Consider the following 21,591-nt stretch of genomic DNA (forward strand, 5'->3'; position numbering starts at 1 on the left):
ATCAATACCTTCACTGCAATTGTCTCCCTATCAGCTGCAATTTTCATGCAAGACAATGCCCCCTGTCACACTGCAAAACAGGTGAAGCAGTTCCTTGAAGCTGAGAATATTGAAACATTGAAATGGCCAGCCCAGAGTCCAGATCTAAACCCCATAGAGAATCAAAGGCATTAAAAAATGGCTAAAAACCCCACTACTGTTACTGAACTGTGGAGTTGACTACAAGAAGAATGAACCAAGATCAAACCAGAGCAGTGTGAGAAACTAGTGACGTCCTGTGGGCGCAGATGTGCTGAAGTCATTCAAAGCTGTGGCCTCTACACTGCTCTCTCATTTTGATCTCCAGTGTAGATGCTTTCTTGGCGCATGCTAGTGCAGGGTACAGTATGTTGTTTCAGCTGTATATTGAGATAAAATGATCAGCGTATGCTGTATTAAAGCAACAAGAGCTGTTAATCGCAGCACATTGTAGTGGTGCACAGACCTTTGATTTGCCGACTGTAGACGAAGAAAAAGAAAACACTTTGCTGTTGTTAATCTTTAAAAATGGTGTCCCTAAGATGGTTTCATTTTAAATGTTTAAAAAAGAGTTTTACATTACTCAAATCAAATCGAAGTAAATAGTGCATTTGTTGGGGACTATTTTCAGTTTTGGATTAATCCCTATTTAGTGCTCTGGTGAGTATTTCTGTCAGCAGGACAGTGTATGTGGGATTGAGTCAGAATAAAGGAATGAAGGGACATGTCAGCAGGTGCCAGGGCTCACTGATGTCATAACATTTTTATGGACAACAATGGATCTATACGGCACAGAGGAAGAATAAACAGTATATCACGCTTTTGCTTTTCATGGGATTTGTTGACTAAAACAGAAATATAGAGTATTGCCAGACTTACCAGTGTTTTCACATATGAGCCTGTAGAGACTGTACAAGAATATTTTTATGCCATAAAGGTCTGCCATTTGGTACATTCTGGATTTTACTCACGCACATATCATGGGTCATGTGTGCTGCATCACCTTTACAGTGCTGGGAAATGTATTTGCCCCCCGTCACCTTTTTACAAACTTCGTTGCATTAAAGACTCAATTTGAAATAGATAAAATCCATATTATTCCTCATCAATTTACACACAATACACCATAATGATAAAGCAAAAACCGATTTTTAGAAATGTATACTTCTTATAATACTTTTTAGAAGTAATTAGACCTGGATTCCTCTTGGGTATGAAGCTACAGGCTTTACACACCCATCACCACATTCTTTATATCTGATTTCCAGGGACCCTACAAGAGACACTAAAGGGCGGGACTAGATTCAAATATAAATGACACTGGTTCAGAACGGAGCAGCTGATAAATAACAGTAAGTCATCAAGGGTCCGATAGATCAAGTGAGCCGCAAACACCACTCTGCCAGATGTGCAGCAGAGCTCGATGGGTCACCTTGCAGGTTTCTTCTACAGAGAATTAAAGGGGAAAATCAGTCCAGAGTTCAGTATCTCTTTTAAACGTCCCTGAAAATCAGAATCAAATTTTTTATAAATGTATTAATGAAGAATAAGATGAATTTTATCTATTTAATGCAACAAAGTTTGGAAAAAGTGACAGGGGGTTTATACTTATTCACAGCACTGTAAAGGTGCGTGCGTGTGTGCGTGCGTGCGTGCGTGCGTGCGTGCGTGCGTGCGTGCGTGCGTGCGTGCGTGCGTGCGTGCGTGCGTGTATGTGTGTGATCCTGGAGTCTGGCTCTGCAGCATCTCTTCCTGGTGGTGCCTGGCTATGCTGATGATGGTGCAGCGTGTGTGTGTGTGTGGCCCTGAGCCAGGGCTGACTCCACCCCTTCTCCTCTGTCCTCATTGCCTATAGCTAACAGGAGAGGAGGGACGAAAGTGAAGGAGGGTAGGGGAGGATAGAAGGAAGAGAGAGTGGTTCAGGAAGCAAGGGTGAAAGGAGGGAGTGGTTCAGCATGAGAGGATGGGCGATAAAATTGAGAGTGTGTGTGTGAAAGAAGGGGGGGTCGAGTACTGGCCACAGACAGGGAGGGGAGGAGTCAAGTCCAGAAAGCCTCTAGGGGAAGAAGAGTGGAGCAAGTGGAAAACCTGCCTGTCTTTGTGAGTGTCTGCTGTGGACTGACTGACACACTGGTTGATTGACAGGAGGAGTGACCAGGCATTTAGCGTGGCGCGATGGCAGGTAGGCGAGACGAGCTCCACCTTCATCATCACTTCACTGCACCATCAATATTTCAGCAGCCTTCAATTTTCTTATTGCCCTGCGCCGACCTCCCGTTGTCCATCTCATCTTCTCTCTCTGTGGCAGCATCACACACACGCACATACACACACACACACACACACACACACACAGAACCCCCCCCCCCCCCTCTGCATTTCATCATCCATATCTTTCCATCTCTCTTTCCTTTTACTCCCTTCCCTTCACCTCCCCATTTGCTTCTTCCTCTCCTCCATCCATCGCTCTTTCTATTCTCCACCTTTCTTCCTCCCTGTGGTCACACACACGCACCTTTACAGTGCTGTGAATAAAGTGTGTGTGTGTGTGTGTGTGTGTGTGTGTGTGTGTGTGTGTGTGTGTGTGTGTGTGTGTGTGTGTGTGTGTGTGTGTGTGTGTGTGTGTGTGTGTGTGTGTGTGTGTGTGTGTGTGTGTGTGTGTGTGTGTGTGTGTGTGTGTGTGTGTGTGTGTGTGTGTGTGTGTGTGTGTGTGTGTGTGTGTGTGTGTGTGTGTGTGTGTGTGTGTGTGTGTGTGTGTGTGTGTGTGTGTGTGTCAATTCAAGGGCAAATTGAAAAGTAGCCGCCTGTGCAGTGTTTTTAAACAGGTGTCCTGACAGGAGAGGAGAAAAGGTGAACCCTTCTCTCTCTCTGTTTCTCTCTTTTTCAGGTAATAACATGTTTAGTTAAATGTAAAGAAAGATACTTTAACATGTGCAGTGTCAGCATGTTACAACTCAAACTAAACATACTAAATGTTAACATGTTTTACAGGTTCAAATATCATATGTTTTATGTATCTTAGGTTTCACCAGGCCGAAAGGCAATTTCCCCTTAGATAACATATGAAGCAGTGAATACAGTAAACAAACATGTCAGGATCCAAGAGTTAACGTGGACACTAACTTTCTAATGTTATGTTAACATCATAATGTTAGCAGAGGCTTAATTCTCTGGAGCCACCCTCAGGACAAACTACCTTTTATGCCCTGTTAGTTGTCAAGATCTTTGCAGCAAATAGACCAATAATAGCCACCTTCTGTAGTGAAGCTCCTGAATGTCCAGGAAGAATTATTGCGTTTTATACACACTCAAATGATCTCTCAATGCAACGTATAGTAGTAGTAGTAGTGGTAGTAGAGTAACTGCCTCACTATATACAGTATGTACTATCTTTAATAAACACACTTCGGTGTGTAGAAGTACAGTGAACACTGAACTAAAAGTTAAACTCTAGTCATGTTTCCATTCCCATATTTTTATGCACATTTTGAAATATCACTTTAGAAAAACTGAACAAAATTCGATATAACTTACCCATTTGCACAAAAGATGCTCACTTGAGTTTGTTTTCACCTTTTCAAAGAAGAGTTGATGTACTGGCCCACTGAATGGGACATGGAAATGCCTTTGCTGAATATTTATATGAATATTATAGTTATTCTCAGATATAATAATAATTCATCTTTGTCTCCAGACAGCATGACACATGGCCAATACTGGTGGACACGAGAGGACAATAAACCAAACTCCTAAAGACCTCCCTCCATTTTGCTCTCGTGAGATGACTGAGGCCACTTGTTTTGTTTCCGGTTCACAACCTCTACTTCTTCTACTCTTTAGACTGTGTAGTCTAGTTCGTTGACTCCAAACCAGTTAATGAAAACGCAGCTATTTCTCTTTTGCAAGATTTCAAAAGTTCTCTTAAGATTTGCGCCACAATTGAACAGAAACATGACTACTTTGGAAAGTAAAACTGTGTCTTCCAGGTTCTGTCATTTGATCTCTGTCGCTATCTCCCCCGTCTCCTCCTCATTCCATTTTTTCTGTTTCTCTGTTCAATTGAGTACATCTCATGGCAGTTTAGATAAGCACGATTATTGCTGCATTTAGTAAAAGATGAATCATTCTTCTCTCGGAGTCCTTTCTGTTCCTCTCTATCTCCTCCTACCCACAATCTGTCCTCTCCTACTTCAGTTTGTTTTTTCTCTTTTGCTCATAGTTTGTGTTTTCATTATTTGTGCCCGCTGCCTGTTTTCACATCAAATTTTCGCACTGTTAATATAAGAAAGACACATACTTTTCTACAAGTTATACAATAAGTGCTTTATTTTTCCTATAGGCGAGGTTTGAATTGCTGTTTTGACTGACTGCAACGTTTTCTCTGCATCATCCATGTGATCGGTAGATGGAGTAATGTCCGAGTAGCTAACACACAGTAGCAGGACAGTAAGATTACATTTGACTATCACCCTTCAGGAGGTGAGACATCACTTCATTTGTATTGTTATTCCATACAAAACATCCATAGGAAAAATACTTTAATGGGAATTTGCTTTCCATTATTCATTTACAATATCTGAGTTTAAATTTTTAAATAGGTCACTGACTCTGAAACAGCATTTAGACCGCAGTGGAGGCTAATGAAAGGCTTTCAGGAGTTGGCAGTAGGACGACACAACAAATCATTTTTAAAATCATCATCACAATATCAACTTGCACAATAAACACACCGCGAAAGACACTGGTTAGTTGTTAAATATTTAGTTAATTGCCTTTATTTTGATGATTGGATAATCGGTTTGAGTATTTTTTTTAAGAAAGAAGTATTGTCCTCTGTGATAGTAAACTGACTAGCTTTTGGAGACACTGATCAACATTTTCACCATTTTCTGACATTTTATAGACAAAACACTAATCGACTAATGAGATGATAACCAACGGATTAGGGATGGGCGTGAGTGCTAGAAGCTTGATTCAGTGAGACATGCACTCGTCCTCAGAAAAACACACAGGAGTGGTGGAAGTCCAACAGGCACCGGTAAAAAAAACTGAGCGTTGTGGCAAAGCAGCACCTGCTGATACCCGCCACCTGACTCAGTCAAATTTTGAATGTTTACAACTCTCAAGCCCCTCCCCCTCTACCACAAGCTCCTCCCCTCACTCCCATCGAGTGCTCGTCAGTGCGCGTGCACCAGATTCCTGTGAACGCGCCCGTGTCTTCTCGTTTTTTTCTAAAACCGGATGATTTACGTTGTTCTATAGTGTCGACTTTAACAGAATGTGAACACGGATCTAATTACGTTTTTGTGAGGAAACAATAAAAAATAAATCCTTAAAGGGTAACTGTGAGTGTTTTGACTGAGAATAAGCAATTCATTGCATCATTATTCCTGCAGGAAGATGCGTTGCGTTCTAAAACGAGTACTTGATTGACGCTCGAGGAGTTGATACGATCTCTCGATCTTGTAATTAATTATTCGTGCCCATCCCTACGGCAGATAAATCGACAGTGAAAACAATTGGTAGTTGCAGCCCTAGTGCCTTCTGGGTTCACTTCAATGTTCATTTTGTTCCATAAAATAATGATGGAAATAATTTTAGTTTTTTTTTAATTCAGTAAGCAATTTGTTGTATTTTAAAAGTGAGTAGAGTTATTAACTGTAGTTCTAACATGTTTCTCCTGGTGTGATAATAATAATTGTAATAAACAAATCCATAAAAAGGAGCAATGATGAACACGTTTTCAACAAAAGGCTAATGTCATTTGGATAAACCAGTCTAATCCTACAGTAGATAAATTCTCAGAGAGTTGGAAACATGTAAGAAGGGAGATGATAAAGGCTTGAGATAATCTCACATTATGCCGCTGGCCCATTGGGCACCATGCAAATCTTCTTTTAAGCTTGATTTCTGTATGTAAAGCTGAAGCTTGATTTCCCTGTGGTGCTCTCTCATTTGCCTGCAAGATGTGATACAGTAACAGTACTCTCTGTGTTACCCGGCTCAGCTTACAGCGCCGAACTGATGCATGCTGGGAGCGTTGTTTTGGCTTGTACTGAAGCAGCGTGACCTGTACAATCCCTTTTTGAAGTGCAGTGGCCTTTTATTGCAAGTTATAGTTGCAGTCAGTTGAAGGCAGTTCATGGTAGACGTTCACTTTAGGAGTCTGCTGTTATTTTAGTGTGTTTGGTAGGTTTGTTTTAGTCTTTTGTCTTTAAATAATATCAAATAAATACTGTATGTTTAGTGTTTGAAGCAGCCTGAGATATAAAAGATACTAGATAGATACTTTAGATATTATTTTCATATTTCTTGTCTATTTTTGGCTTGATTTATAACTGTCACATATGAAACATTTGTTTGAAGGCTGATACTGATCGGTACTTACTGATACTGTAGCTATGTTTTGACACAATTCACTACTTTTTAAATACTGTAGATAAGTATTAAGCAAATATTCAGTGTGTACTTCATATGTGAATATGGGCCCGACAGATATGTGATTTTTTAAGGCTGATAATACCTTTAGAGGAGAGAAATTCACTGATCACCAATATGGCGGCCGATATAGTGAATTTTTGAGCTGGATTGTTCAATGATACGATGCAAAGGTACTCAGAATTTTGCTTTATAAAACAATTAACTTTATTGAGGAATATTCAACATTATTATACATTTAATGTGTTACAACCAATTCTAGAAATGAGCACAGAGAAAGTAAAGGTAAAATAAATAGCTAAATAAATATAATGCCCAGTATCAGTTAATTGTTGACAATTTGAATAAAGCATGAATAAAAATAAAATAAATCTAAAAAGATAACTCAGTCTGGTTGTAATGTGGAAAGAAAAACCTCTGAACGGCTGATTGGGGACTATTTTTCTGGTTGCTGCTTTTTATATCCCTGCACATCTTTGCAACAGACACCTCTGAGACAATAATTATACAAAACCATGATTTATTAGTCTAATATTTCTATTATTATCATAGTTATTAATGTTGTGATTATGGTTGCTGTGCATCTCTGAAGGTTTTCGTCACCATTGTTGCTCAAGGGGGAATAGTTGGGTTTCTGTAAATCATAAATTAATCCTAGTGTGGTCTAGACCCACTGAGATTTCTTTTTTATGATTTGTCAGGATAAATATTTAATTGAATTGAACTGAATCAAGAAAAAATATATAATCATATTCAAGTGGAGATGGTTGAACAGATAATTGCACACTGAAAGTATTAATTTGAACGTTTCAAGTAGAAGATGACTTCTTTCTCAGTTGGCGTCATATTCAAAAGGTGTTTGAATAGAAAAGTGCATGTGTGATCATGAGGATACGGTTACTGCAGAGTGGACAGGGCTTAGATATTAGGATGCACAAAGAGTCAAGACGTTATCCAACTTGTTTTTATCTGGCTGAAATCTGTTAATGTGGGCCACAGATTAATAATCCGCACTGGGCAGTTTGCCTTCGATAATCTCGCCGGCCTCTGGTGATGTCATCATGGTGGGTGTGAGGATGGCTCTTTTGGTTTTATTCATAGAGATACTGCAACTATAAAACATTTGGACAGTTTTACAAATCTAGAAAATATTTTGGGAAACCAAAGAAAATCTTCTGCATCTCAGAGGAGTCTGCAGCTACATGCTAACGTGCTCACAATGACAACATGCTGACGATTAGTAGGTTCAGCATTTCACTCTCTTAGGCGCACTCACACTGTCCGTCCGTACCGTGCCCCGTGCTCTAGGGTACTTGCCCCCCCTCCCTCTCCCCCCGCGACCCAGGCCCGTTTGTACTCACACTGCCTTGGCCTCTGTGAATGCTTCTTGCCTGTCTATACGTCATCACGCCGTAACACGTCATACGCATAGATGACGCCATCGCGATGCATCACTTTGTTTACAAATCTTTCCATAGACCTCTGAGTTTTTGTGCGTCTTGTCGACTGTTTTTGAATATTTTCATCTGACCAAATCTGCAGTAAACACTCCACCTCCGCATCACACCAACGTGAACCTTTCGCCGCGATTGTTTTAAATGTTTGCGCATGGTCTGTCCTTCTTTTTTCTATGTCCAAACAGGCGCATATAAAATGACCTCAAAACCGCCGTAGTGCGTTCGTGCTCGTACATGTCCAAACGTGCTTTACAAAAGCCCACCCCTCCCAAACGGGCCGTGGCCAGGCAAGCTTACCGCTCCTAGGCGCGGTACAGTTGCACTCAAACGAACTAGACTTTAGCCGTGAAACTTCCTGGGGCACGGTACAGATGGACAGTGTGAGTGCGCCCTTAGTTAGGTGTAGCATGCTAACATTTGCTAAGTAGCGCTTCACAAATTTTTGACTGTGGTGAAAAAGAAAATAATGAAAGCATTTTTTACCTTTAAAGCTATTCTACGGACTCCTCTTGTAAATATTAATTGTTTACAATCAGTGTTTCTTACCAAAACACACTGTATGCATCCTGGAGGCCAAACACACAGTTTGAATGTATTTCATTCCTCATGAGACATTTGCAAATATTTTGGAATATTGTGAAACCTGTAGTTTTTGCCTTCATGTTTACATCAAATAGCAGTAGTCTTCTTTTTCTCCCATTTTTGTCACTGTCCTGTGCAGTTGGCAGGAATGGTGATGCAAACAAAATGGGAACCAATCAAAACCTTTCTCTGTAGCACAGCCCATGGTTGAAAACTGCACAGGGCACCTTTAAGTCTTAATGCATGAGGATGTAATGAAGAGGACAAAGCTTTGTTTCTCTATCAGCAACTCGTGTCTCCCCCTTTTTTCATCTCTCAATCTCCCTCTGTCCATACAACCACACAACCTGGCATGTGGTGTTGTTTTCCTTCTCTTAGTCTGACGCACTCTGAGTCTAAATTATTCAAACCAGTCAAGTTTGCTTTATACTCTTATGCCCCTGTGAAACTCTAAACCATTGATTCCCAAAGCTGCAGATATCCATAACGCTCGCCTAAAGCAGCTGCTTGTGTTTGTATCCAAATAAATGAGCCCAAACGTTCAGACACCCAGGCAGCAGTTTCTCATGGTTCTCATACTCAATTCTCTATTTTTCCTGCTTCATGTTGCATGTGATATGTGTTAGAGCAGTGGTTCTCAAACGTTTTACACCACATATCACCTCAGAAAATATTAGGCTCTGCAACTACTAGCATTGTGACCAACGTTAAAATACAGTTGTGTAGGCCCACCCTATTCAGTTAACAGTTCACACAGGAGGCAGGCTTATTCCTAATAACAGGATTTTCATTGTAGAAGGACAAAATCTGTATTTTATTCAGCTTTTTTTAAACACACACACACACACACACACACACACACACACACACACACACACACACACACACACACACACACACACACACACACACACACACACACACATATGTGAGCCTCATCCCCCCTGTGCGTAACATAGTGTTTTTTTTTCCTGCATGTCTCTACAAGGGCCAACGTTCGACAGCAAATCACCAGCATTATTAGATCTTGGTACAAGCATGCTGCATTCTTATTGGCTCACTGATGCCGATGGGATTTACTCTTTAAGGATTACAATATGATACTAAGTATTTTCATTAGAAATGTTGTACTTTTTTGTTGACTTTTTATATATTTACATTTTGATTTTATTACATTTATTCCAATAAATAAATGTGATTAATTTAAAAAATATATATTATCCAGTGGAAGCTTGTGTGGAACCAGTGGTGCATGGTAAAGTACTAACTTACTAACTTTTATCAGTGTAGTGCTTAATATTTGTCCTGTCTGCGCTTTACTGGATTGTATACTGGCGCTAAGCCGTAGTAGTCACCACACTGATTTTATTTCTAATGAACGGGGGTAATGTTTTGTTACCACTCCTCATGTGACCTGCCCATGATGACCTCTTGTAAACTGCATTGTGAGCTTTAAGTCGCAGTAGCTGGAATCTACACTATCTCTCTCCTCCTGTCCAGATGACACGGTGTCGGCTGGCAGTAACATGGACGTGGAGGACCGGGTTTCACACCTGGAGCAGAAGCTGCAGCTGCAGGAGGATGAGATCCAGCTGTTGAAGGCAGCTCTGGCTGACGCCCTGCGCCGACTGGGTTACTGTGAGGAGCAGAGCCAGGGGATGCAACCTGGAGGTGTCCATGCTGCTGGGAGGAGACCTCTGGCCACCACAGCTTCAGCGCACCCTAGCAAGGGTAAGAAACGTAACTGGAGAAACGAGAGCCAATGTCCTGCAGCCTTTTGCAGCTTGTTATTTCTCATCAGTCATCATGTATCATCAGTTTATTTGTATACGTTCCTGCTTCTTTTATGTTCATATTCCAAATAGATGCGTGTCTACCTCTGTATTGGATAGAAACATTTTGGCAAGTTTTTAAGCGCATGTTCCATGAGTCTGATCGTTCGTCTTTGGCAAAACGGGGAATACATCAATGTACTGCTGCAGCTGCTGTCCTGTCAACATGACGCCTTAAAGTGTTATACTCACACTTTATTTCTCATTGTTAACACTGGAAATGGCACACCACTCCTGAAAAACCAATAAACTAACGAATATGCAATGAGATGGTCTTTCAAAGTACTACAAACTACTTTCACATATGAACTCCCAATAATATCAGAAGATTCAGGTGCAACACTGTCCAGAGTTTTCCCAGGGTAGAGAACAACTAAGACGTTACATAAACATCCAATTAAGTCTATTGCCGTTCCTTGAAATTGTCTGATAATTTCATAACTTTTTTCTTTCTAAATCACTGTTCTTCTTCTTCTTGCCTCTGAGTTTTGTTTTCCCTGTGTATTGGCGAGAAACGTCATGAACACGCCCACTCACTTGCTGCAAATGAGAAGCTGTATTCACACATGGACTCACTCAGATATTAGACAGACTTTGTACTAGGTAGCTGGCAGGGTGAAGCACGTTTGATGCCTGCTGCGACTGATACCGACATTTGCATGGAGTTGTAGTACACTCTGGAAATTTAAACATGTGATTTGACAAACAAGCAGTTATGAGTGACCCGTATCACCCAGTGTTCATTTTGACAGCCTTTTTTGAATTAAGTTTTAGATGACAATGCAAATGACTGTAGTAATTTAACACATGTTTTTTTCCAAAATTAGTTAAAATATTTTGAAAGTGCAGCGACGGGTGAAGAACAATTGATTCATGAAGTTGATGATGAATTAGCTAAACGAGATCTCCTCATTTTACCTCAAAAGTTACAGGGCTGCTTAGGAGTCCGCAGTGCACAACCCATATACTTGTTATCTATGAATAAGTGAGAACAGAGAGCGTTATTGAGTCACGATAATCTAATGCTCGCATGCTGTTAGGACACAGACAGAGACCAATCTCCTCTTGTTAAAAAAATGGAATAATAAAATTATTATTAATAATTCTAAAATAATTCAGCAGCGGTGATCAAATTACTGGAGCTGGGCATCTCAGCTGCTGAACACGTGTCAGGGAAACACTGCATACACAGTGTAGAGGCAACACCACCTCACATGCATGACATAGTGACAGTCTCAGATTTAGACCTTTTTCTTTACTGAAGCTAGTAATAATGTTTTACCTTTCAGTGCGTCAGCTCCTGCAGGCTCTTCCCTCCAGACCTCTGAGTAACGGCTGCAGTCAACAGAAACGCCTCCTCTCCTCCCCTTCCTCTCCTAAGAAGGAGGTGCTACAGTCCATTAAGAGGTAACTAACTAGGAGTGTAACTTTACTTTTAGCAGTGGCCTTGGGAAATAGAGGTGAAGAAGGGTGAAGGTAAGTTTCAAATGTCGAAAAAATACTGATTTCTCTTGAACTCTCTTCTCCTTCAGGAAGAGCATGTCAACAGAGCGTCTCACCCTTGTGAGGAGAGAGAAGGGAGCAGAGAGTCGGAGTCGAACCACTTCCTCCAGCAGCTCCTCTGGAGGCAAAAAGTAACAGCCTTGTCCATCTTGATGGTGTATCTTCCGTAAATATTGTCACTGTTTTTCTAAATTTGTGAATACCTCCTAATACCTGAGACATACTTACTGCTCTGTGATACTAGGAAGACAACCAACATTTTACGTAAAGGCAGGTGTAACAAAGAAGATCTAATTCTGTAGATGATGTTGCCATGAAAACAAACTCCTCTAACAAGCTCACAGACCATGTTTGTGTATAGTAGGTCAGCACAGCTGTAGAGCAGGTCATTGGGTCACTTTAGGTTGTTTTAATGAGCTGTCTTACCTCCCTACGCTTCTGTCTAGAGCGTTGAATAACAGTCAGTCAGTCTGAACACAACATGTGCCAGTCAGAGGCAGCGAGAAAAAGAGTGAAGAGTGTTTGGTTATGTAGGTATTACAACAACGATTTTGATCACGTCTAAAATAAGTTTTTGCTCATACATAATATATAAAAAAAACAAAACGGTGCTACATAAGAGAAGAAGCACCACTTCCTCTGCTTCCTAATCGAAACGGCATCTGTATCTGATTTTGGTTAAGGTATTTTACATTTACTGCCTTCAGTGTTTGACCTGCTAGTTTAGAGTTACCGACGTTTAAAGCACACTCAGGCTTTAATTATTCAGACTGTGTTTTTGACAAGAGAGCATCATCATCATTAGAAAGGTCTGATGTTTCTCATCATCATCTGGGTCTATGTTACATTTCCACAGTCAGCTCTTCCTGTTCGCCTGCAGTAAATCTGGGATGTCCCCATGAATTATGGTTTGCAGTTAACTGGCTGTTAGTCTTTTGATGCCACAGCTGTGAGCCTGATGGACAGTGAAGGATCACGTGTGACTGCCAAGTGAACATAACACGTGGGTCACTTGTCATTGGTGAACAAACAAAAAGTCTTTGGTCACAAGAGTCACACATACTTTTTCCATTGCGCTTGCTTTCCGGTTCATCTGTCTTTCATTGTGTGCTGTCGTACTCTGAACTACTGTTTCTTCTCCTCTCCTCTCCCCTCTTTCTGCTGATGGATCAGATTTCCAACAGTTCTTTCTTAAAGGGGGTTGTGGTTACCGGGCAGAGGGGGTGGGTCTGCACAGTCAGGAAAAGCATTCTGATTGGCTGTTGAGGTCTCTTCAGACTGAGCTAAAAGTTTGCTTAGTGAAGGAGGAAGTGTTGTGTTGCTGTGGCTGTTGTACAGGACAGGAACCGCTCTGACTGCTCACCACTGTTGACTGTTGACTGTTACTGTAACGGAAAGCTTGCAGCCATGAAGAGATCTTCAAGGTAAATGGCTGCTTTACAACTGAGAATCAATGATTGACCAAGAGAGCCGGAGACTGTGAGAAGAGAGGATTTACTACTTATGCTTTTTGGGAGGGAAAGTCTTGTGCTCATACTAATTAATAACAAAAATGAAGTATGCGTTTTATAATGGAAAGTGTGTAGCTTTAGTCTTCGGAGAAATGCATATGCCGCCTTTAAAGTCAACTGATAGAAGCAGCTAGTCTGTCATCTATCCTTTGACTAGCATTTAAATAGATTACAGATTGCACAAGGAAACACGAGGTGGATTGGCTTGTGAAATGCCTTCAAACTTCATCTTAAACCTGTGTTGTTTTCAGAAAAAAAAGTCAGTAGTCAGTCCCTCTGGCTTCACGACAGCTTGAGGAAGTTGGGTTTTATGAAACCCTGTTGTCACGCAAACCCGTTTGATGCAGTAGAATCCCCCGGTTGCAGGGCTGTGGGCATCTGTGGGAGGGGCTGTCGCATAGTAACATGTAGACAGAGTGTACAGAGGTGTGTTAGAGGAGCATGGATCTAATGGCAAGAGGAGGAAAACACCAAAAAAATCAATCATATCATTTCAGAAGAATAAGGGATTATGCGAGTTGTACTGTATCATGTGAAACTTTCTTTGCATTAAGAAAGCTCTCAGATGATTTTTGTCATCTGTTAAAAAAAACTAATATATTTATTAAGTAATGATGTTTTCTGAAGTCTAGGTCTTACATAGTCTCTCATTATGTCTCAGATACATTGACTTGGGCACCTTTAAGTGTCATTAATGACTCTTTTGTATTAGGCTTCTAATGATGGTGGAAACAAACACATTTCTGTACGGTCATGAAACACACACACACACACACACACACACACACACACACACACACAACACACACACACACACACACACACACACACACACACACACACACACACACACACACACACACACACACACACACACACACACACACACACACAGTAGATGGGATGAGTAAATGTGAAGCGACAGACTAGTCACACTGTGCTCAGCAGTTCTGTCAGTTAAATGATTGTTGTGTTCCATCTGATTGATTCTAGCAGCAGACAGGACAGAGCTCCTGCTTTTGTATTACACATTGAAGTTAATCTCAATATAATGTTCATGTGAAACAAACCGTCACCTACTGTAGTTCTATTGCATGTGCTGCCTTTGGTGGTGCACATTTGTACCTTTATAAACAAATTTTAATTAATTTTAAAGTTTTCCAAATTGATACTAAGTAATTCATTCATTTTTTTTAAAACCAGTAGTGCAGCTTATAACTTAGAGCGCCTCCAGATACACTGTAAAGACAGTTTTTATATGACACCCTGCAGCATTGTGACCACAGACAGGAGGTGGATGCAGCTCCTTGGACTGATGTTACCATTACCATTACTAATCAGCTTGTGAAAAACCCTAACATTGATTGGACCTCCTGTTTAACATGCAACAAACATATTGACCACTCCTCTGCAGAGAAGCATTTTGCACCACTTAAACTAGGTTTTACCACAACAAACCAGTTTAACACCAGGATTACTGCCTTTTGAAAGTATATTTTAAGTTATGTTAAGGGAATAACCCTTTAAATCTAAGGGCATTGTGAAAAGCTGAGTTTTGTCATACAGGTCTGGATTTATGCAAATATGGAGAAGGTTTATTTTTACCACAACGGTCTCTTTCCTTTTGTCTCCGTTTCATGGGACAGAACATTATAAACCATAAGGAAATCACATGAGGTAGCTTTAAATTAATACGTGTATGTATATAACCATTTGTAAAGTAGACAAGGTTTAACAACTCGATTAAATAACTTACTCTCTGCCAGATTGAAACCATGCAAATTCCACTGAAGGAAAAGATGGAAAGATCTGCATCATGTTGAACAGATTGAGATCTTTTCCTTTTGTCAAATCAGAAGTTTTCCCCCTCACTCGCTCTTTTGGTCTCTCTTGTTATCTTTTATCTGTCATGATGCCACAATGACTTCAGAGTGGATTAGTCGAATGTCGGTCTGATCTCTTAGTAGATCTTTTGTTGAGTGAAGATGGTCAGATATGTTTGTGTCCATTAACTAAACCACTGCAGTACTTTGGTCATAATGGACCAGGAAATGGATGCGCACTTTACTGCTCCCACAGCTCTGTGATAGATTTACTGCAACATCCATCACTGCAGTGTCTCGCGGCCTGATGGTCATTTATAAAATACAATGATGAGGAATCTCTTGTAATCAAATCATTTGATTTAGGACACATTTATTATTGCACCAAGTGGAATTTTGGACAAAATTGATAGCGGGAAATTGTGCACAATGGACTAAAAATCAAATATTGTTTTAGCAATTCAAATATTGCAATCCAGCCAGCAGTAATAATAATAAAATGATGTTGCCAGTTGTCAAAATATGGTAGAAGAACCTGCATCATCTTCATCTTTTGCTGCTGTTAGAGGTGGTTAGAGGTCACCACAGCAGCTCATCTGTTTCCTTCTCTTCCTGTCCTCCGCATCTTCGTCTGTCACACCAACCACCTTCATGTTCTCCCTCCACCATAACCCTCCTCCATATTTTCCTCTTGCAGCTCCCTCTTCCCCATCCATCTCCAAATACATCCAGCATCTCTCCTTCGCTTATGTCCAAACCATCTCACTCTCACCCCTCCCTCACTTTATCTCTGAACCGTCTAACCTGAGCTGTCCTTCTAATGTACTCCTTTCTAATCCTGTCCTTCCTCATTACTCCCATTGAAAATCTTCAACTCTGCCGTCTCCATCTCCTGTCTTTTGTCAGTGCCACCACCTCCAAACCATGCACCATGGCTGCTCTCACTCACATCTTGTATACCGTTCCTTTCACGCTTGCTGGTACCCTGCTGTCGCAAATCACTCATGACACTCTTCTCCACCCTCTTCACCCTGCCTGCACTCTCCTTTTCGCCTCTCTCCTCGTTACTAGGTTCTGCGTATTAATGTAGATTCTGTAGGCAAAGCGACAAGGTTTGGTTGCATTCAGGTAAACAGTCCGTGTGGAGGGCAAACAAGGCAGAACACATCAGTCTTAATGCAATCTAGGAACCCTTTGGCTGATTTAGCTTTTAATTAGCTTTTTGTCGTTATTTATCAGCAGTCATGTGGAAATATCTGTTTATAGAGATGCTGTCTCTCGACTCCAACTCCTTTCTCGTGTTTCAAGTTTCTAATAGGACCATGAACAATGACCACTGAGGAAGTCTCGGCCCCGAAATATTAACCGTCGACCCAAATTCCCATCTGTCACTCCTACAGCACACCTCACCATTGTCACCCTACCCTCATATATATTCTGCACCACTCTCACATACTCTACTTCGCTGCTACTCCCAACTTCAATACTATACCTCCTCTCTCTGCACCCGTCATACACCTACACCACATACACACCACCTACAAAGACACAATGTAACTCCTTCTGACCTTCTCTGTACTTCTCCATCAACCTTCTCAAAGCAAACATTGTAGCTGTAGTGCTCAAGGCCAACCCAATCTTCTTCATAGCTGCCTTTACTTTATCTTTGCTAATCCTCCACACTCCGTGATGCACCTGCATCTCCACATTATCCAGCCCCCTCTTTCAATTTTTTTCATTCAGCTGATGCAAGAACAAGTTTAATGCACGGAAAAGCTGCCAGTCAGCTGGAAGCAGGACCAGTCGGTCAGTCAGGCAGCCAGTGGTTTAGGAAGACAAGCAAATATTTTAATATATTTATTTTGAACATGTTAAGCATAGATTAATCAGAATTTCTGATTGTCAGGACAATTTCTTGCCTCGATTTTTTGACAGCTTTGCAGAACACCTGCAATGTTTTTCCAGTCTGAAAACCTGAAGCAAACTTTAAGCACAGCTGAGCTGCAGGAAGGGTTCCTATTGATGTCTTCAGAGGAACAGAGCACACTAATTACTGTTTCTGTATGCGCTTTCAGGCTGTTTCAATCACTTGCAAATCTATCTCTCTGCCCATTAGCGAGGCTCAAGCTAAAGCCTGCTGAGTCTGTCCAGACCACACTGAGAAAAATAACACATTTTGCCTGGCTGCAAGGCGACTTGAAACTTTTGTGAATACTTTCATGAAACTCGATGAAGCAGGATTTCTCAGGGGAACCCTCATCTGCTCATTAGTCCCCTCTGGTTCTTACGTGACCCAATTGGGTTTTCAGAGTGCAGGCAGGCAGAAAATGGCAACAATTTACCCAGTGCAGCATGTTAATGAGTGGTCTGTTTGTGCATTCCCTCTCCTTGGAAACTCTTGTGATTGGGACTGCTGCCGCATGGGTCTTAGATCCACAGTTATTTGCCCTGACCGTCTGCCAGTTACCCAGCATGCCCTGCACTAATTACTAGCTCTGAATCAATCTTGTCCTCTCATTGGCTAGAACGGGACCACGCCTCACACACACACAGACACACACACACAAATGCGCACATGCCCACACGCACGAAGTTCAAGAGACAAACAGGCCTTTATGTGGTTATTTTAAAGAGCCGACACCCTGGCTGGTCGCCTCCAGCTGCCCAGAGACACAACAGACACCAGCCAGGTCCTCAGATGAGCTGCCTGTTCACTCCTCAGTCCGTCTTTTCTTCTTCAGATGTTTTATGTTCTGTTCAAATGCACACAAACAAGCTCTGATCTTTTAATGTTTAATACATATTCTCTTTTCTCTTCACCTGTGTCTCCTTTTTTTAAAACACATTGTTGCAAACCGACTTTATGAATACATTTGACTTGAGGTGAACTGACAAACTCACAGAGACACTGAGACGTCTTGGTGCTGTGAACCTTTACCCAGGTAACTCCCTGTTAAACAAATGTCAGGTAAAATAGACACACACGGTTCATCACCTGCTGTTTTGTTAACAAGCAAAACTTACGTTGACATTTGGTGTTACTGGTCAAAATGTGTTTGTGTGTAATTTGCCTTTATTTTATCATAAGACCTTTGCAAAGGTTTCTTTTATTTGAATACTTGAAATCATCCTCTTCACTTCATGTCTTTGTATGTTACTGCCACCGACTGTCGAGTGTCTATGTGCTTCCACAGATGCAAAGTCAAACATATTGTTCCAGGCTCTTTTGTTGCTGAGCAGGAAGAGACGATCTCTGTTTCCTTATCTTATCAAGCCTTACTTTTACTGCTGTTGCCATGGTGATATCCACCTGTCGTCTGAGGCAGCGCTTCCTCATCCCGGTGATCTGATTGGCTGACAGCATCCTGACGGTTAAGGTTGAGTGGTCAGAGTGCGCGGAAATGCTCAGCTGGCAGTTCTGCAGCTGCGTCTGTAGCTTCGCTGCTGCAAACTGATGAGGCAGCTACAGGTTTTGATTGACAGGTCTAATAATGGATTTTGGCAAAGTGGCTGACTCACTGGGTGTCATTTTAAATTTAAAGTAGCTATCCAACGTTTTCATATGAATACACTCCGCTTTTCTATGTGACATTTGAAAACACTATTGCTTCTCCCTGTGATCTTTGCTCTAATCCTCCTCCGTCACGTTGTTTGGCACGGCACCTCATTCACTGTGTGTTTAACTGTCAGTGTCACCATCCATGTGTGGATACACAAATAACAAGGCTTCTGTTTACTTTGTGTCTGCTGACTTGATCAAAGACACTCTTCATAAACCTGTGTACTACGGCTGTGTGTCAGTATTAAATACTCAATAATTGAATGCAACATGTGATCGGCCCACTACAGCGGCAGCTAAAACCCATACAGTCTGAGGTGTGTGGTGAAGTCAAGCGTGTTTTGTATGTGACAGTGAAGTGCCGAGATGCCACCAAAACATTTGAAAGTAATTTGAACACTTTCAAATGTATTTGTGTAAAAATCATTTGGATTTGGAGGAGTGGTGGTGGCATTTTACAAAACCAAATTCTTCCATTCACATGAATTAGGGAAAAAAAGCTATCGAGTGAAGTGAACTCTATTGGTATTGGTGTCACTTTGCTGCTATTGGTACTGCTATCATAAAATTTTTAAATGGTACCCAGCAGTACTGTGTACACGGTCACATTAGAGAGTTGGTACTTCATTCATTTTCTCTATCCGTCAAAAAAAAAACCCAGAGCTGTGTCTTTAACTAGTGTCCATCACAAAGACATATGCCCAGGGAAGCACTGACTTTGTAGGAGTCTTGGGCAAAAATGACCTGTAGTCTTCAATTTTTCTGAGGAGCCTCAAGAAATGACCTAATAATTGATGCTGCCATCGACGAGGAAAATAGTTTTCACTGAATTTGCTCCTTCTCTGGAATTGTTACCTATTGGTTACTGTTCTGTGGTTGGAAAATAAACTACAAACTACTGTATGAAAATATGTTAACTTTCATGCTAATCCAGTTCCAGTTAATTTATACTTTACATTATACAATACATACACAATATTTCTATGCACCAGGGGCCTTAATCTCCTCTCCCCTCCATTATATGATTCATGGCATGTGTGTTGTTGCTGAGTCAGTGCTATGCAGCTCCTCCACAAACATCCATCCCTGTTGTCCAGTTAATGTGAAATGGAGCGCTGAGGGCTACAGCCTGTCGAGCAAAGAATCAATAATTCAGAATTTTATAGGAGCACACAATGTTATGGAACAAAGCCTCAGGAGCTTTGGAAAACACTTGGTTATTCTGTATGTATTGTGATGGTACTTCCATTAATTTTCCTTGATGGATGACAGCCAGACCCTGAATCATCTTATGTTGCTTAACAATCTTTACAGGAAATATTCCATTCATTTCTACTTTTTATTTTTCAGCAAATCCAAAGAATGCACCTTCAGTGCAGGTAAGAGTAAGTGTTTTACCCCAGGGATGCTTTGTGTGCATGTCTGAGTGTCTACTTTAAGACTGCATTAGTTATTATGTCTCACACTCCTATTACTGTCACTTTTTAATTAGCTATAAAGAGGATGATCAGCCTCTGATGTGTGAAACTCAATTGGCCTTCAGGAGTCCTTGAAGTACTCTTTAAGGATTTAATATTTCTCATTAGATATGTTGAACATCGATTAGAATTCCCAAAGAACTGACTTCTGAAGCTTCTACATTTTAAGGCCCTGTTTGTATTTCTCAAGCATCTATATTGACTAAAAGTTATTGAAGGATTGGCTTTACTGGCAAGATTTGAACATGTCCTATAATCTGTGATGATCAAAAGTGTAGTCGCTGTCCCCTTTCTAATCTCCCAACTCAACACAAAGTGTGTGAGCGAGTGACTGAGTGAGCTCCTCCTTGTTCTGTCTCTGCAGCTCGACTTCTGTCCGTTCCTTTCTCTCCACCTAACCTTCCGCCTCCTTTTCTTCCCTCTCTCTTTCCCTCCAGAGGACGGCTACGTGAGGATGTTCCTCCGAGGTCGTCCTGTCACCATGCACATCCCCGATCAGCAGAGGGAGAGCTACAGCCTCGACCACAAGGTGGCGCTACCTGACCGCAAGCTCAAACTGCAGTGGGTGTATCCTTCAAACGGGGGGAGGGAAACTGAGAAATAGGCTGAGAAATAGTTTCAGGAGTGAGTGGATGAATGAATGAGATTATCAGTCTTGATAGAGGCTGTCAAACTGTGAGTTCTGTGTTTGTCTCAGGGGGCTCACAGTGTCTGGAATAGATGGATAAAAACCTTAATAATTGCAAGACTCCATGAATTAAACATAATGAAGTACAGACCTTGGGTCTTAGAAGCTTTGCTTTTATTACATCATTTATGTACATGTACGTATGATCACCTAAAGGGATTCTTGGTATCTTATTCTAGAAATTGTAAAAGCGGCATATCTTCACTCCTTGTGAGTCATCTTGGTTGAGAGCATCGACTGAATACATAAAACCTGAATATTAAACGTTCTATCTCACTGGTCCAGCTTCATTCATCTTGTTCCCTAACTTAAGCGTGGACCAGATATGGCTACCGCGGACGTGACTGCCGCTCCAACCTCTACCTGCTGCCCACGGGAGAGATCGTCTACTTCAACGCCTCTGTAGTGGTGCTGTACAACACGGAGGAGCGGCAGCAGAGGCACTACCTGGGCCACAATGACGATGTCAAATGGTGAGAAAACAGCAGGCTGATAAGAGCCGACTTCCAAGTGTTAGAAATTTAACATAAGACATTGTTTAAACTCTTGATGTAAATCAACTTTTCCACAATCTGTTGGCAGTTGGCAACAATAACTACTTTTTTCATCTACTTCTGCACCTTCAGTCCAGCCTGAAACTCAAATCATTCACTCCTGGCCGGTTCATCAGAACTTTGCTCATGAACTTGAAAACTGCTCACA

General features: G+C 41.3%; 1 protein-coding gene across 1 annotated transcript in view; it reads left to right on the forward strand.

Moving 5' to 3' along the window:
- The window catches only part of LOC310946980 (echinoderm microtubule-associated protein-like 2), a gene marked incomplete at its 5' end in the record, with an annotated part of 36,954 nt that overhangs the window by 5,039 nt on the left and 10,324 nt on the right, over positions 1-21,591 (forward strand). Inside the window, 6 exon segments of the mRNA XM_083913590.1 lie at positions 9,996-10,226; positions 11,617-11,734; positions 11,860-11,961; positions 20,074-20,102; positions 20,639-20,768; positions 21,213-21,362. Of these exon segments, the coding sequence (XP_083769716.1) occupies positions 9,996-10,226; positions 11,617-11,734; positions 11,860-11,961; positions 20,074-20,102; positions 20,639-20,768; positions 21,213-21,362 (760 nt within the window).

This window comes from Echiichthys vipera (assembly GCF_963691815.1).
Source record: "Echiichthys vipera genome assembly, chromosome: 5".
Taxonomy (NCBI): domain Eukaryota; kingdom Metazoa; phylum Chordata; class Actinopteri; order Perciformes; family Trachinidae; genus Echiichthys; species Echiichthys vipera.